At 35.0% G+C, this 15,887-nt stretch overlaps 1 protein-coding gene across 1 annotated transcript in view; it reads right to left on the bottom strand.

Annotated features, from left to right (window-relative positions):
* ADGRV1 (adhesion G protein-coupled receptor V1) overlaps positions 1-15,887 on the bottom strand; it is a 503,930-nt gene that overhangs the window by 151,842 nt on the left and 336,201 nt on the right. The window contains exon 85 of the mRNA XM_019734240.3: positions 15,074-15,252. Coding sequence (XP_019589799.3) covers positions 15,074-15,252 — 179 coding nt within the window. The remainder of the gene's footprint in view (positions 1-15,073; positions 15,253-15,887) is intronic.

Raw genomic sequence — 15,887 nt, 5'->3', positions numbered from 1 at the left:
ATGTGCATATATATATATACACACACACATATATATGCATATGTATATACACACATATATACACACACACACACACCTATATATATATATCTATATTACCCTCCCCTTCTTCTACCTCCCCCTGCCCCCGTTCCGGTTCAAGCCCTTGTTTCTCAGTCTAGTTGTGTAGGGCACAGCTCCCTGGCCCATGCTGGTATTATGAGCCTTGCATTCCCCCTGGCTGAGGCAGTTGGTCGCCTGCTGGCCACTCACACTGGCCACCCTGCTGTTCATGGCAGCACACGGTAGCCCACGGCAGCACAGGCTGACCTCCGGCTGCTCACAGGAGCCCTGCTCCAGGGAGAGCCGTTGTTCACAATCTTAGCTGTAGAGGGCACAGCTCACTGGCCCATGTGGGAATCGATTCGGCGACCTCAGCATTAGGAGCACAGAGCTCCAACCACCTGAGCCATCAGGCTGGCCCTCTAACTTTTACATTATAGAAATAAAATTTTAAAGATTTGTAAGCATCCAAGAAGGTGAAGAATAAATTTACCTAAATGAAAAAATATCAGGCTAATCTCTGTAACACAAACTGCCAGACAATACTTCCTGAGTTCTGATATTTAAAAAATCAAGCACAAATAATAAATTATTTAATAGTATAAGAACTAAAATAAATACAGCTTTCAATTAAATTAACACAATGTAGGAAATATTTGAAAGAAAAAAAAACACAAAGAGAAAAGAAATGTAATGCATGCGTGGGATATATAAAGAAGATCTAGTAAGTTAATTGGTATTCAGGAAATAAAGAACCTCCCCAAATGGAAAATAATAAAAAGGCATTTAAAGATATAATTGAAGAAAATTTTTCTGAAACTAAGGAAAAAAATCTTCATACTAAAAGAACATAACACTTTTCTAAGAATACAAACAATATATGAGAAAAACATAGGAAACTGGATAGATTTACTACAATTTACAAATGTAAATTATAAATTGTGACAAATATTTCATTAAATGCTAAAAGGGATGATATATTTAATAGAAGCAAAGCTCTCACAAATCAACAACCAAAATAGACAAACAAAGAATATGAACAATTTATAAGAGATTACAAATGGCCAATGACCATATAGAAGTGTATTCAAACTTCCTGGTGTCATTAAAAAAGTAGCATCAAAAACAATAATGTATCACTGCAAGTGATAGTAAATTTTATGTGTCAATCTGACTGGCCCATGGGGTGTTCAGATATTTAGTCGAACATTATTCTGGGTGTTTCTGTGAGCATTTGCTGGGGTAAGATTAACATTTAAATTGGTAGACTGAGTAAAGCAGATTGCTTTCCTCAATGTGAGTGAGCTTCATCCAATCAGATGAAGGCTTCAATAGAACACAAAAGCTGACCTTCCTCCGTGTAAGAGGGAATCCTTCCTGCTGATGGTCTTTGAATTGGGACATTGGCTTTTTTCCTGCCTTCAGACTCCAACTGAAACATTGGCTCTTTCTGGGTCTCAAGCCTGCCAGCCTCTGGACTGGAAATACACCATCAGCTCTCCTGGTTCTCAGGCCTTCAGACTCAGACGGGAATGACAGTATCAGTTCTCTTGGGTCTCCAGATTCCTGACTGCTCCTGCTGTTGAGAATTGATGGCCTCGATAATCTCATGAGCCAATTCCTTGCAATGAATCAATCTCTCTCTCTCTCTCTTTCTCTCTCTCTCTCTCTCTCTCTCTCTCTCTCTCTCTCTCTCTCTCTCTCTCTCTCTCTCTCATCTATCTATTTCCTATTGGTCCTGTTTCTCTGGAGAACCCTGACTAATACACTGCATTCACCTATCAAAATCATGAAGTTAATAAAACTCACCATCAAGACTAGCATTGGTGTTGGGAGACTGGTACTTTTAAGAAATACTGTTAAGACCAAACATTTTCAACCTTTCTGGAGGACAGTTTGGCAATGTCAATATTTCTAAAAATGTCGTATCTTTAATGCAGTAATTTTATTTCAAGGAATCTGTGATGTGAAAATGTGACTTAGCATATTAACTGCAGACTTTTTAAACATTAAAAAGGGGAGCAGGAAAGAATGTCCAATAATGGGGAATGGAAAACACATTATAATAAATTCTATTGTGAGACAGATACTGTGACTCCATTAAAAAAATGTTGAAATGTACTTAATAGCTTAGGGAATTCTGATGATATAACATTAAATGAAATACAGAGGAACTAAAACTGTGTGATCCCAATTTGTATTATAGAAATAAAAATGTATGAATCTAGATATAAACACATCAATTAGAAGTACTTATGTTTGAATGATAGGGATATAACTAATTTTTATTTTTAAAACTGTATTTTCTATGTTCTCCATAATTTCTAGAACATTGATTAATTTTATAAAATCAAAGAAAATAACATTTTAAGAAAAAGAAATAGCACACACATCCTGCTCCTGAGAAACTACAAAGTAGACTATACAACCACAAAATCAACTGTCAGAAAATCCTTTTGAGCCAGGAATGGTTTTCTCAAGTTATACTAAGTATCTTGTTTGATAAACTGTTTATATTTGTGGGTATTTCCTTTTTCACTAGAGATGTCTTCAACAGAACTTCCTCTATAAATAACTGATTTGTTTCCTGAACTAATATATACTTGAACTAATATATACTTGACAGTTTGTGGTTGTATAGTTTTTTCAGTTTTCCAAATGAGTTTTTTTGAGAGATTGCAAAATACCTTATAATACCGAACATCTGAAAAAAAGCTGACCGACATTTTCCCTAAACTGTTTAAAGACAATAAGTGAGATGAGTGCAGTTTCTTAAGCATCTCTATCATCACAACTCTACCACCTGCAGTTTTACAATGACCTCTTTCCTAATGCTTTATTCAGCTTGATATTTCAAATGCCTAAATTCTTAGCACTTGGCATGAAAAAATAATCATTAGTCTTCCTGATTCTACTTCTAGTTAATAAATTAGGATGGACACAGACTGAGGTTCTTGTGGCAATATGCTTTCACCATTTTGACCCTGAGTAAATCACTTCAAATGTTCTCAACATGTTAACTGTACTATTATCATATTTGAAAAATTTAATTAGCACACAAAATACTTAAAATAATTCTCTGAAATAGCGTGATATCACACAAAAGCTCATCTCATACATTAAAATGTAAATTTTCCTTTAAAATTGATAGGAGAATGATGTGCTAATAGGGAAATAAAAATTCAAGGGAGACAAATACTAATAGCCTCATCTTTGAAAAAAGGAAAAAAAAACAAGTTAAAAAACCAGTTTTTAAGTTATTGGAAAACATGAACAAACAATCAGAAAAATTAATGCAGGAAAATGAATATGCAGCTCTTGGAAGAAATAAAAATGCCAAATAAACCTATGCAAACATACTCAAAATCATAGGGTGGCATAAGGATAAATAAAACCATGCATGGAGTGTAATGTCTGGTACATAATAAGTTAAGCTATTAAACCATAATAATTAAAGAAATGAAAATTTCAGTAACTACATATGTATATATGTGTCCATCCATCCAATCTATATGAGTGTTACTATAATATTGTTATTATAATAAGTATTCGGACTTGAAAAAGCTATTATGGATTCTAATAAAGTCATCATAAATAAAAATATTTATATGACACTACTCTCTGAGAACAGTGTTAGGATAAATCTAATTATTTCTGGAAATGGAAGGATATAGTTCCTCATCTTTCAACATAAATGAGGCTAAAGTTCTGCTATTTTTCACAATTGATAGCCTTACCAAAAATGACTCCCAGGAACTTAATACTTAATCTTTCACTTCAGATAGCATTCAAATTTAATTTATTTTGTTAATTTTAAACTAAAAATACTTGTTATGGACTGAATGTTTGTGCCCCCACCCCAAATTCTTATATTGAAACCCTGATCCCCAATGTAATGTATTTGGGGGTGGAGCCTTTGGGAGGTAATTATTATTTTAGGTCATGAGATTGGGGCCTTGTGATGGGATTAATTTCCTTATAAAAATAGGAGGAAACTCAGGCTCTCTCTCTCTCTGCGCACATACCAAGAAAGGCCATATGAGGACAAAAGTCGCCAGAGGGCCCTCACCAAGAACCTGACCATGTTGGCACTCTGACCTGAACTTCCAGACTCCAGAATTGTGAGAAATAAATATCAACCGATGATCAATGGCATCAATTCAACATGAACAGGAATCTCCATTTTGGAGTGCAGTAAAGAAGGAAACTTTATTCAGAGCAAACAATTCAAATGTGATACAGCACAACTGTGAGAACAGTACAGCTGTGGAACAGCTCAATAATGTTACTAATCAATTATGAAGCAACATGGTTATGAAACAGCATGGCTATGAGGAGGCCCTGGGGCCAGGCCCCTTTCCAGCTAGAGAGATCTGCTCTGCTCTGATCTGGCTACTCTTCTGTGCTCTGGTCCATCAAAAATTCTTTGGTGTTTCATCTTCCGGGTTTCAGCTCTAGACAGAGAAACAGTCTGCAGTATTCAGTGGAAAGGAAAAGTGCATTCTGGGAGCCCGAGAGAAGCTGACTTATATAGACAGAAATCCCTTCCCCTGGTTCCTGACTGGTCTGTCCTCATGCAAATGAGGACTCCAAATCCTCACAGTTTGATTGGTCCAAAAATCACTGTCCTCATTGGTCAGAATGGAGCCTTTCTGATTGGTCAGTGAAGATGCTGAAGGGGATATAGCTGCATAGCTCCGATTGGACAGGGAGAGCCTCCTATTGGTTGAAATACTATTTCACAGATTCCTTTATAAGGGCTGGCTCAGATGGCAAGAATACAGTGCAGGCAGGCAGTTCATTGTGGAAGGCAGGCAGCTTAGTGCAGGCTTCTCCCTTCAGTGCGGTTTGTATGAGAGGTCTCTGTTTCAAAATGGCTGCTAGGCTCTTTTAAATTTGAGCCCAGTTAGCCATCAAGAGCCCTTCTTGGTAGGTATCTTCTTTCTCAGGTCCAAAATACTTATTGTTTAAGTCACGCAGTCTATGGCATTCTATTATATCAGTCTGAATTAAACAAGACAGTATCCAGTATAGAAGACTGCAAGCTTTAGAGGCATTCTTCCCCCTCACTATGACAAAAACAAAATAAAACAAACTCCTAACTTAGGTTGATAAAAGCTTTTGACTTTCAGAAGTATTAATGAGTGTGTTGTTTACAATCCTAATCTCAAAGATGCAAAAGAAAAGGACAGAAGTAAATTAAACTATAGTTTCAGAATAACTATAGGTAGTAAAATGGCAAGCTGCCCTTCAGAAATTTATGGGTCAACAATATTTAACAGACTTGTCTGATAGGTTACACATAATTACTACTTCATGTGAGACAGGTTCACAGACCCATACATAAGGCTTTCACAATTGACCCCTCCTCTTGCCAGGCACTGCACATGCATTTTTCTCTACAAGCATCATTGTATTCAATCCACATCACACTCCTATGACACAGCTTTTATTATACCTATTCCATAGATGGAGAAATTCAGGCTCTCAGAAGGTAACTTGCTCAGGGTCACAGAGCTAGAACATGGCAGAACCACTATTTGACTCCTGTCTATCTACCTCCAAACCCCCTGCTCTTTCCATTGCACCCAATTAAGAGAAATTTTACATTCATATCTCCAGACATATTTAGTACAGTGAGTTTGCCAAAGTGTATGTTTTTTCAGGTCTGTACATTTCAGTACCTGGGTGTTCTAGTTATTAAACACATTTACTCTTAGAGTTGGATACTTGTATACTAGAAGTAAGAGTCTAATTGCATCTGGCAATGGGTGCTTATTTATAATTGTCAACTGGCAAGAACAACTAAATAAATATTACTTTTATAAAATGATACTACTTGATAATGCTATCTCATTTACACAGAAAGATACTTGAGGGGGAGCTTGAAGGAGTGTTAAATAATGTATAATTTAACTCAAATGCAAGACATGGTAGAATCGGTTCCCCTGATATCTTATATAAATGGTGTTCAATGAATGGTTTATGAAGAGAAGGAGTGAGGGAGGTAATACATCTATGACTTTCTCCAGTACTTATGACAGCCAAGATGACTCTAAGGCTTCTTTAACTTAGAATGTTAAATTGATCATAGGAAATTCTCATCTTTGACTTCTAATGGCAACTTTTCTCACTTAAAAGTTTTACTAGTGTGTTTTAAGTATTACACTACCATGAAGACACAGCTACAGAATCCCAAAATCCTTGTAATTGCTATTCAAATTAAACTGAATACTGACAATTTTATGCTAGACACATTTTAAGGTTATTATGTGCCTTTCCTTCATTATCCATAGCTACAAGCCGCTATCAAGGAACTCTGTCATGCTGTCTTGACACTGGTCAAACGGTCACTGTGGTGAGATCACTTGTGGAGAACAGAATTTCATGCTGTGGGTATATCATAAAGACATGATAAAGATTTGCAGTTCTCCATGCACATGAACTTGAAAATCTACATGAAATGGCTAATTCCTAGGTAAATACAGAGTACCAAAGGTGTTCCCATTTGATTTAGAAAGCTTAAAAAGATCAATTTCTACATAAGATTTGCATGCTCCATAAACAGAAAGAAAAAGTTTTAAAGCCCTTCTTTAAAGTAAGTAAAGCACTACTATTTAAATCAAACAAAGGTGGTATAAAAAAAGAAAATCATAGACCAACACCATTCATGAACAGTGATGTAATCATACTAAATGAAATATAAATAAAGAGAATCCAACTTGACATTAAGAAATTAATATAATGACCAAGAGGGAGTTCTTCCAGGAATGCTAGGTATGTTCTAATAATATCATCTATCATATTAATGTATTGAGCTACATTAATAAAATCATATGGTTGTCTCCAAAGATGTTGAAAAGCCTTTGACAAAATTCAATACCCATTCATAATTGGAGTACTCAACAAAATAAATAAGAATTAAGAGATACCTTTTAAATTTGATGTAATATGTATATCTTATTCTAATGTCAATATATTATTTAATGGGGAATATATAAATAATTTAATATCTTATTTAATGGGGAAATACTAGAGGCATATCCACTAAGACCAGGAAAAAGGTAAGGATTCCCACTATCTATTCAGACACTATTCAATATTGTACCACAGATATTAGCCAATGAAACTATACAAGAAAAATCAATTAATTGTATAATAGGTTAAAAAAAAAGAAAAAGTAAAGCAACCTCTATATAAAGTTATAACAGCATCATTGGAAATACCTGGAAAATCAATGATAAACTAAGTCAAACAATAAAATAATTCTGTAAAGTAAAAGAATGTATCATCTGCATACAAAGATCAATAGTCTTCATTTTACACACAATAAACAGAATTTAAGTCAGAAAAAAAAAATTTATAACAACAAAGAAGATCAAATATGTAGAAATAAATTTAATGAGAAAAGTTCAAAATCTATACCAAGAAAATTGTAAAACCCTCTGAAAGACACAAAACTAGATTTGAATAAATGAAAACATAATCCTTGTTCTTGGATAGGATGAGTCACCATTACAAAAACGACAGTTTTCTCTAAGTTAAATCATAAATTCAATGCGATCCCAATAAAAATACCAAGAAACTATTTTATGAAGTTAGGCAATTTTGACATAAAGTTGACATTAAAAAGTTAACATTCAAAAATAACCAGGAAAACCCTGAAAAGGAGAAAGATACTATGAGGGTGGAGAAGAACTACCTTTACCAAAACATTAAAACATACTAAAAAGCCTCGATAATTAAAATTGAGAGATAGATATGTGAATAGACAAAAAGATGTGTGAAATAAAATAGGGAGTCTAGATACAGACCCAAGTATGTGTAGAAATGTAGCACATAATAAAGGTGGCATCTCAAAGCACTGGTGTAAATATGGGCTTTAAATAGTAATAAGTCAATTTGGTAGAAATTAAAAAAAAAAATAAAACTTCCACATGTCATACAAAAAAGAAATTCAAATACATTAGAAATTTAAATATAAAAAAAATAATTACACTATAGAAATACAAAATGAAAGCATGGGAGAGTTCCCCTTTAATTTTAGTTTCAGGAAAGGCTCTCTAACTACAAGTGAAAATCCAGAGGAAATAAAAGAAAAACTTTGATAAATTTGACTAATTTTAAAAAGTTGCATGGCAATAAACTATAAATAAAATGTGATAAAAGTATTTTCCAAAATTATCACAGAAAAAAGGTGATCTGTAATATATAAAAATAATTCTTAAAAACTGAGGAAGAGGGGTAGTAACAGATGAAAGTGGTAGTATTAGAAACTCTGAAAATTCTCTGCTCCATAAAAATAATGAGAAAGCTGGCAAAAGTTTTCAGAAGCAATGTTCTCAGCTCTCTGGTAATAAACCAAAGGTTTACTGCAATCCAGGAGCTATATTTTAAAACACAAACAAACAAAGCCTTTCAAAAGCTGAATCTTGGTAAGAATAGCAAGCTTTATAGAAGTTTAATTTGCTCTAGTTTCATACCCTGCTCTAGTTTCACACAACCTTGAACAATAACAGACCATATTCTGGCACAGTTTGGCAGCCACCAGGGAAGGGTGTTGGGTGGCAAGCAAAATGCAGCTGTAGTACTTTCAAAGCTTCATTTTCAAAGAAAGCCCCAACTTTCAAAGCTCTCTGTATATGACCTCAGAGCCCAGCCAATGCAAAGTTTGTTCCTTGAGTAGGGGGTGAAGAATAGGGGGTACAAGGAGGGATTTTAAAATTATAAACAATTTAAGGAAACTGATTTAACTTCATGGCTGCCTGAGCCAGTGGATAACAATTGGGGCAAACAGACAAACCAAACTTACAAGAAAAGCTGGGGCATGAGATGGCCACAGAGGCTTTGAAAGTTTCCGATATAGTCCTGAGAATTTAGAATGCCACATGCATATCTAAGGCTGTGCTCATGCTTAAGAAAGACCTGAAAAGGCCCCAGGCTCTCCCACTGCTGGTGGCCTTGAGGGTCTATATAAGCAAGAAGTGAAGTGACAACTCTAAGGACGAGTTGTAAAGTGCCTGGTGGAGTGTTAAAGTCATGTTTCAACATGCACAGAGCCCATTGGCAAACACCGAGAGATTTCTTGATTCTCGGTATTTAAGGAAATATCTCTTGATTAGCTGACCACTAAGCTAATAGAACAAAGACTTTAGTGACCACATAAGAAAAAGAATACAGATTTATAGAATTAGTTAATAAAATTCAATAAACAAACAAACAAACAACTACTCCTATAATAAACAGAACCAATAACAAACCCTGAGGAAGAGGGAGAGTATGATTTCAGATTTTCCACATTATATTATTTAGAATGTACGATTTTCAAAAAAAATTACAAGACATGCAAATAAACAAGAAAATATGGTCTGTATATGGGGAAAAAAGCAATTAATAGAAACTGTCCTTGAGGAAAACCAGATTTTAAATTTATTGGGCAAAGACTTTAAATCAGCTATTTATAATATGTTCAAAATAATAAAGAAACCCGATCTAAAGAACTAAATGAATGTATAAGAATGGTGTCTCAGGCCAGCCCAGTGGCTCAGGCGGTTGGAGCTCTGTGCTCCTAACTCTGAAGGCTGCCAGTTCGATTCCCACATGGGCCAGTGGGCTCTCAACCACAAGGTTGCTGGTTCAACTCCTCGAGTCCCGCAAGGGATGGTGGGCTGCACTCCCTGCAACTAGCAACGTCAACTGGACCTGGAGCTGAGCTGTGCCCTCCACAACTAAGACTGAAAGGACAACAACTAGAAGCTGAATGGCACCCTCCACAACTAAGATTGAAAGGACAACAACATGACTTGGAAAAAAAAAAAGAATGATGTCTCATCAACTAGAGAACATCAATAGAGAGATAAAAATTATATATCAAAAAAGAAAGAAGTAGAAATTCTAGAGTTGAAAAGCACAATAACTAAAATGGAATTTTCACTAGAGGGGCTCAACAGCAGTCTTGAGCAGGTAGAAGAAAGAATAAGTAAATAAGATAAGTCAGTTAAGATTATCAAGTCTGAGGAGCAGAAAGAAAAAGAATGAAGAAAACTGAATAGAACCTCAGAGCTCTGTGGGACATCATCAAATGTATCAACATATGCGTGCTCAGGCTCTCAGGGGAGAAGAGAAAGGCACAGATAGAACAGATGAAGAAATAATGCTGAAAAACTCCCCCAATTTAATGAAAAACATTAAACTACACATCCGATAAATTCTAATTAAGATAAACCAGAGAGAGCCATACCTAGACACGTCACAATTAAACTGTTGAAAAACAATGACAAAGACAGAATCTTGAAAGTTTAAATCATATGACCCAACAGTTCCACTCCTAGGTATACACCCAAGAGAACTGAAAACACGTACATACAAAAAACTTGTACTTGAATACTCTGTGACATTCTTGAAAAAAAAAAGAGTAACCTCCATCTGATCACGATAAAACATTAAATTAACCCAAATTTGGAGACATTCTATAAAATAATTGACCCATACTCATTATCAGTAAAAAAAAAACAAAAACAAAATAAACGAGATAATGGAATTGTAAGATGTGACTCCTCCATTGGATTTTGGAACAGAAAAAACACACAAAAAACATTGTAGAGAAAACTGGTGAGAAAACAAGGTCTCTTGTTTAGTTAACAGTGTTTTATCATAGTTAATTTCCTGGTTTTGATTATTGTACTGTGATTATATATGTATGTATACATCTTGGGTGAAGGGTATATGTGAACTCTGATAATTTTTGCAATTTTCCTGTGTTTAAAATTCTTCCAAAAATAAAATGTAAAAAAGAAGAGTGATATCGATAAATAGAACAAATTTACAGGAGAGCTACTATCTGACCTGTAAGATAGTGAAAAGATGCAAAAGCGTGCTATGTGAGGACATATTTGAACAAATCAGAAACATTTAGCTAACAAAAACTGTGACAATCTGAAGGATTAGCAAGTTGAAAATATAAGGTTATTTTTTGTTTCTTGCTTGTTTTTTGGTATGAACCCAGCAATTAGATATTGAGCCAGAGTCTAAAAGATTTCTACTTGTGTGAAAAAGTCTTGGGAGGAAATACATTCTTTCTTACAGAGGAATTCAAATACAAAGTGAACAAACATTTACCAGTGATGTTGTCAAGATTACTAAAGGATTGTATAGGGACTAGAGTCAATGCTTTATAAAGTTCTCTTTTTGTCTAGATTCTACCTTAAGTGTGAAGAGAAGGATGGAGGGACTAAGAGAAGCCATGATGGATGCAAATCAAAGCACCAGTTGAAATTATTCTCAGAAAGATAAGACAGTAGTCAGAAAAGCTGAGGTTGTTGCGAGGAGAAAGCTAAGATAAAAGAGAGAATGAGGTGCGTATTAGTAGAATGAGTTGTATAATCAGTAGCCATAGAAGATCAAATAAACTGAGTATGTTCAGAATAAAAAATTCAAGAAGCTAATAAGTCTTTGAACAGGGGTCTGAATCATGATATGCTTTTGGGGACTTGCCTGGAACTTTATTAAGGCAAGCAAGATACTTTCCAACTTTTTGATTCTATAATTCTAACAATTTGTAGGGAAAGCATCCTTTCAACCTGTCTTTATTTTGGAGCTCTGAATAAATGGAAAATGCTAGTCTAAAGCTGCTACACACACACGCACGCACACACACACGTGCAATAATACACACCCCACCTGAGCAAATCCATGAAGAGATCCTTACAACATTCCTCTGCCATAGATTTATGGCAATTTTCTTTAATCCTCAGACAATAGGTAAACAGGCTCCTTGTATTAGGTTAACATTTTTTCATGATTCTCTTTTTAAGCAATTTAATGAAAATACTCAGATACTATCATATCTCACATACAACACTATTACTTCTACTTAGTTCTAATTTAGAAAGCACAGATTTGTCCTCTATATTAACATTTTTCCTAATATAGCTAGCAAAATTAGATTTGTTTTCAGAGGATTGAGCAATTTATAAAATGACTAAGTTCAGGAGCAGGATAATCAGAAGGTTATAATTAAGATTTGTTAAGGATATCTAAAGTAAAATATAATGCTGAAATACTGAGAAACTGAAAAATGAAACGACTATAATCAATTTTAAAATTAAATTACGCATTTTTTCGTTATGAACAAACACATTCTTAACTTAAATAAAAGAGTTCACTTACTCCTTTGTACATAATAATTAAAAATAAGTATTTCCTAATTTTTCTTTAAATTTGAATTCATATCAAGTAGCAACAAAGAAAAAGAGCACGTGTTTTGGAAGTACAAAACAACTCATCATCATTATGATGTAATTTTTACTGTTACTGACATTTATGAATGTGTCAGGGTCTTGCAGATCAGAGGTAGATTACTGAGATAAGTGGTATCTTCACTGTTCTCCCCTCTGTATGGCAGGACTATGACACTCATTCTCACTCTATCCTTCCAGTCGTATAATTGTGATCTCAGATTAATGGCATATTATCCCTTTGCTTCCACCGTGACTCTTGACTCAGTCTGTTATTCTCCTTTGCATTTTTGATGATAAGGCTAGGAATTCTCCTTCACCTTATTTCCTTTACCTAAAGCAGCCAAGAAGCCAATCCAAGAAAAATAGGTGACTACTTCCAAAGATACTCAATATTAACTACTCAATAGAGACTACCTTTGGGTATTCCCAATAAAGTTACTCCTATAAAAAGAGGTAAACTATGACATCAAAAACATAAAAGGAGAGAGCAAGTGAAAGGGTAGAGTTTTTGTATGTGGTTGAAGTTGTTAGCATAAAATAGACAGCTATATCTAGAAGATGTTTTATGTAAGCCTCATGGTAACTAGAAAGCAAAAATCTACAGGAGACATACAAAAGATAAAGAGAAGGGAATCAAAGCACATGACAAAGGAAAACCACCAATTCACAAAGGAACACAGCAAGAGAGAAAGGTTGGAACATGAGAACTACAAAGCAGTCAGAAAAAGATTGATAAGATAGCATTAGTAAGTTTTTACCTACCAATAAATACTCTAAACGCAAATGGACTAAACTCTTCAATCAAAAGGCACACAGTGTCTAAACGATTAAAACAACAACAACAAAGCCAAACAACAAAATAACAAGGCCCAACTATATGCTGCCTACAAAGAGAGTCACTTCAGCTTCAAGGATACACATAGGTTCAAAGTGAAGGCATGAAAAAAGATATTCCATTGAGTACAAAACAAAAGTGAGCAGGAGTAGCTATACCGTGATTAAAGTGATTTAGAAAAACACAGAATTTTTGAAAAACTGGAATAAATTCACCTGGGAATGATTTAAGATATGTGAATGAAGGAGAAAAGTAACCTATAATGCTTACAAAGGTTAGTCACTTTTGGTCTAATAATTTTATATTAAAAACAGGTGGAGGTTAATATATTTTACATTTCATTTATTATAATTGAACTGGACATAAATAACTTTTTGAAAAAAACCTCAGAAGGCAAATAATTTAAGTCAGTCGATTTGGATATTCTTGCATAATAGTTTATTTCTCTCTTTAAAAATGCTTTTAGAAACATCGAGAGAGAGTTTCTTTGAATTAACATCACTTTCATCAGGTCCCATTTATCAAGCCTGGGTGGGTACACATGCAATGCTAAAACTGCCGCCAAATAAGTCATGTCTTGCCAGGGAGCTCATGAAAGGAATGGGCTGCTGGCCATCAGGGCTTGTCTCACGGTCACTTTGTATTTGACAAAGAATAATGCAGAACTTTCTGAAATGTATCGTGGCAGCCCAAGGTTTAAATTAATGCCAGAGTAGGAAAAGTCATAACATAATTTTGAAAAGATACGATCATTCCTTTTTAGACAATTAGGCTTTTAGAATTTTCTGTAGACAAATTATGTTCTAACACTATAATCAGTATGAGGGAATCTCATTGAATCACAATAAAAAGACAAAATTACGATATATGGCACCTCAGTGGGTGTGTGTATATTACATAGGTAGTCTCCTTTGGTCGAATGTGGTGTGGGGCATGTTTCTGTGATTGCCAATGTGTGAAATACCTTTGCATGCACTGATAACAAGTATTTATTAAGTATATAATGGACAATCACAATTGATCAGAGGCAAGTGTAATATTAAAATGACCTGCTTATATAGTGTTTTTCACTTTTAAAGATTTTTCACATCCAGTTAAGTAATTTTTATCTGCACAATAACCTGTAAGACAGTTAGGCAATGCTGTCCTCATAAGATTGTGAATAGGCTATTCTTTCTTCTTTAGAAATGTTACTTTTTCCTCTAGTCCTCATTACACCAAAGGAGTTGAGTAAGCTTTATAATTACAAATGTTGTTTATTTGCTTGTTTGTTTTCGTGCATGTGAAGTCAATAAAAGGGGCTAAGTAGGCCTCAAAGCTGTAAGATACCAGAGGCAGGCTGAAGGCATGTATACACATGTGCATATAAAGATGTGTTAGACTTCAAGACTACTAGTGTACTTTAATACGAATACATAAGAAGGACCCAGTTGACTTTGTCTCCTTCTCATGTACTTCTACAGCCACTCTCAATTCACTCCGGTACAGTCTTTTGGTATTTAGGGATCTTATGAATGATGGTGCTGTCCCCCCAAAACAAAACAAAAAACAAAACAAAAACAAAAACAAACACTGGACTTCTTAGATAATGTGCCACACTCCAAATTTTTCAATTATTTTTTTTAATCAAAATTTTCATAGTTCCCTGATTTCGCTAGGTATTTTTGTCTCAATCTAATAAACTAAATCATGCTAAGGTAGAAGTTACTGTGAATTCTTTGATACAGCAACTAACTTGGGAAAAATAAATCTCTCAAAGAAACTGGAAAGGCAATAGTTTCTTATTTAAAGGGATAATTAGAGGAAGCACAGCTTCAAACAATGCGGCAGGAAAGCAAAGGTCTTCCTGGTACTCCTCCAACCATACTCTTAGTCAACTGCTTCCGTCATCTACCAAAAAAGCTGCCTGAAGTTAACCGAAGGCTGAGAAGGCAGTGTTCTGCCTGGATGTACTTACAGGTCACCGTGGATGAGTCCATAGATCTGTGGCATGCTCTGATGATAGATTCCTCTCAAGATCACTATGAGAAGAATCACCACAAAAGCTGGAAGTCCCCAACTCAGAAGGAAAAACAGCAGATATCGCCTCTCTGTGTGTTCATCATTCATCACCAGCACGTACCAGAAATTCACAGACTAAGGAAGGAAACAGAACATAAAATGAACAGGTTCTGGTCTAATGGCACAGGATACAAACTCACTTGGCTTAGGCATGAAGAGTTAATTGGCCAGCAAAAGGCTAGTATCCACTTAACAATTATAGTGTTGAGGTGCTATTTTTAGTTAGTTCATACATTCATTCTTTCATATACCCAAGAAATTCAGGATACCTCAAAAGTCTAGAAAGACTGGGAAACAGTTAATTTATTGTACTTTTTATTTTCCTTAATTTGCTTTGATTTAATCTCATTCATAATCTGTGACTGTTCTGTAAATGTGTCTTTGAAGAAGCATAGAGTATATTCAAGGCCATTTCCCAGGTGAACAACTTCACGATGATAATGAAGTAAATAGCTCTACATTTGCAGACTTGTGGACAATTTTTATTTATTGAGGGCCTATCATGTGGCAGGGCCAGGCACTGCTCCGCGGAAAGGGGTTATAACTGTGAAGAAAGCCCCAGTCTTAGGCCCCCTAGCAGGAGATATAGACAAATAAACAGAAAATGATTGCACAGAGAGAAAAGTACTGTGATGAGGTAGGTTTTGTGGTCATTTTTCCTTTTCAGTTTATAATCTCTCCTTTTCGTTCATTCACTTGACAAGCATTTA

Source organism: Rhinolophus sinicus, chromosome 3, assembly GCF_057876585.1.
Source record: "Rhinolophus sinicus isolate RSI-liver-muscle chromosome 3, RSI-T2T, whole genome shotgun sequence".
NCBI lineage: Eukaryota > Metazoa > Chordata > Mammalia > Chiroptera > Rhinolophidae > Rhinolophus > Rhinolophus sinicus.
This window is presented reverse-complemented; position numbering and strand designations above follow the sequence as displayed.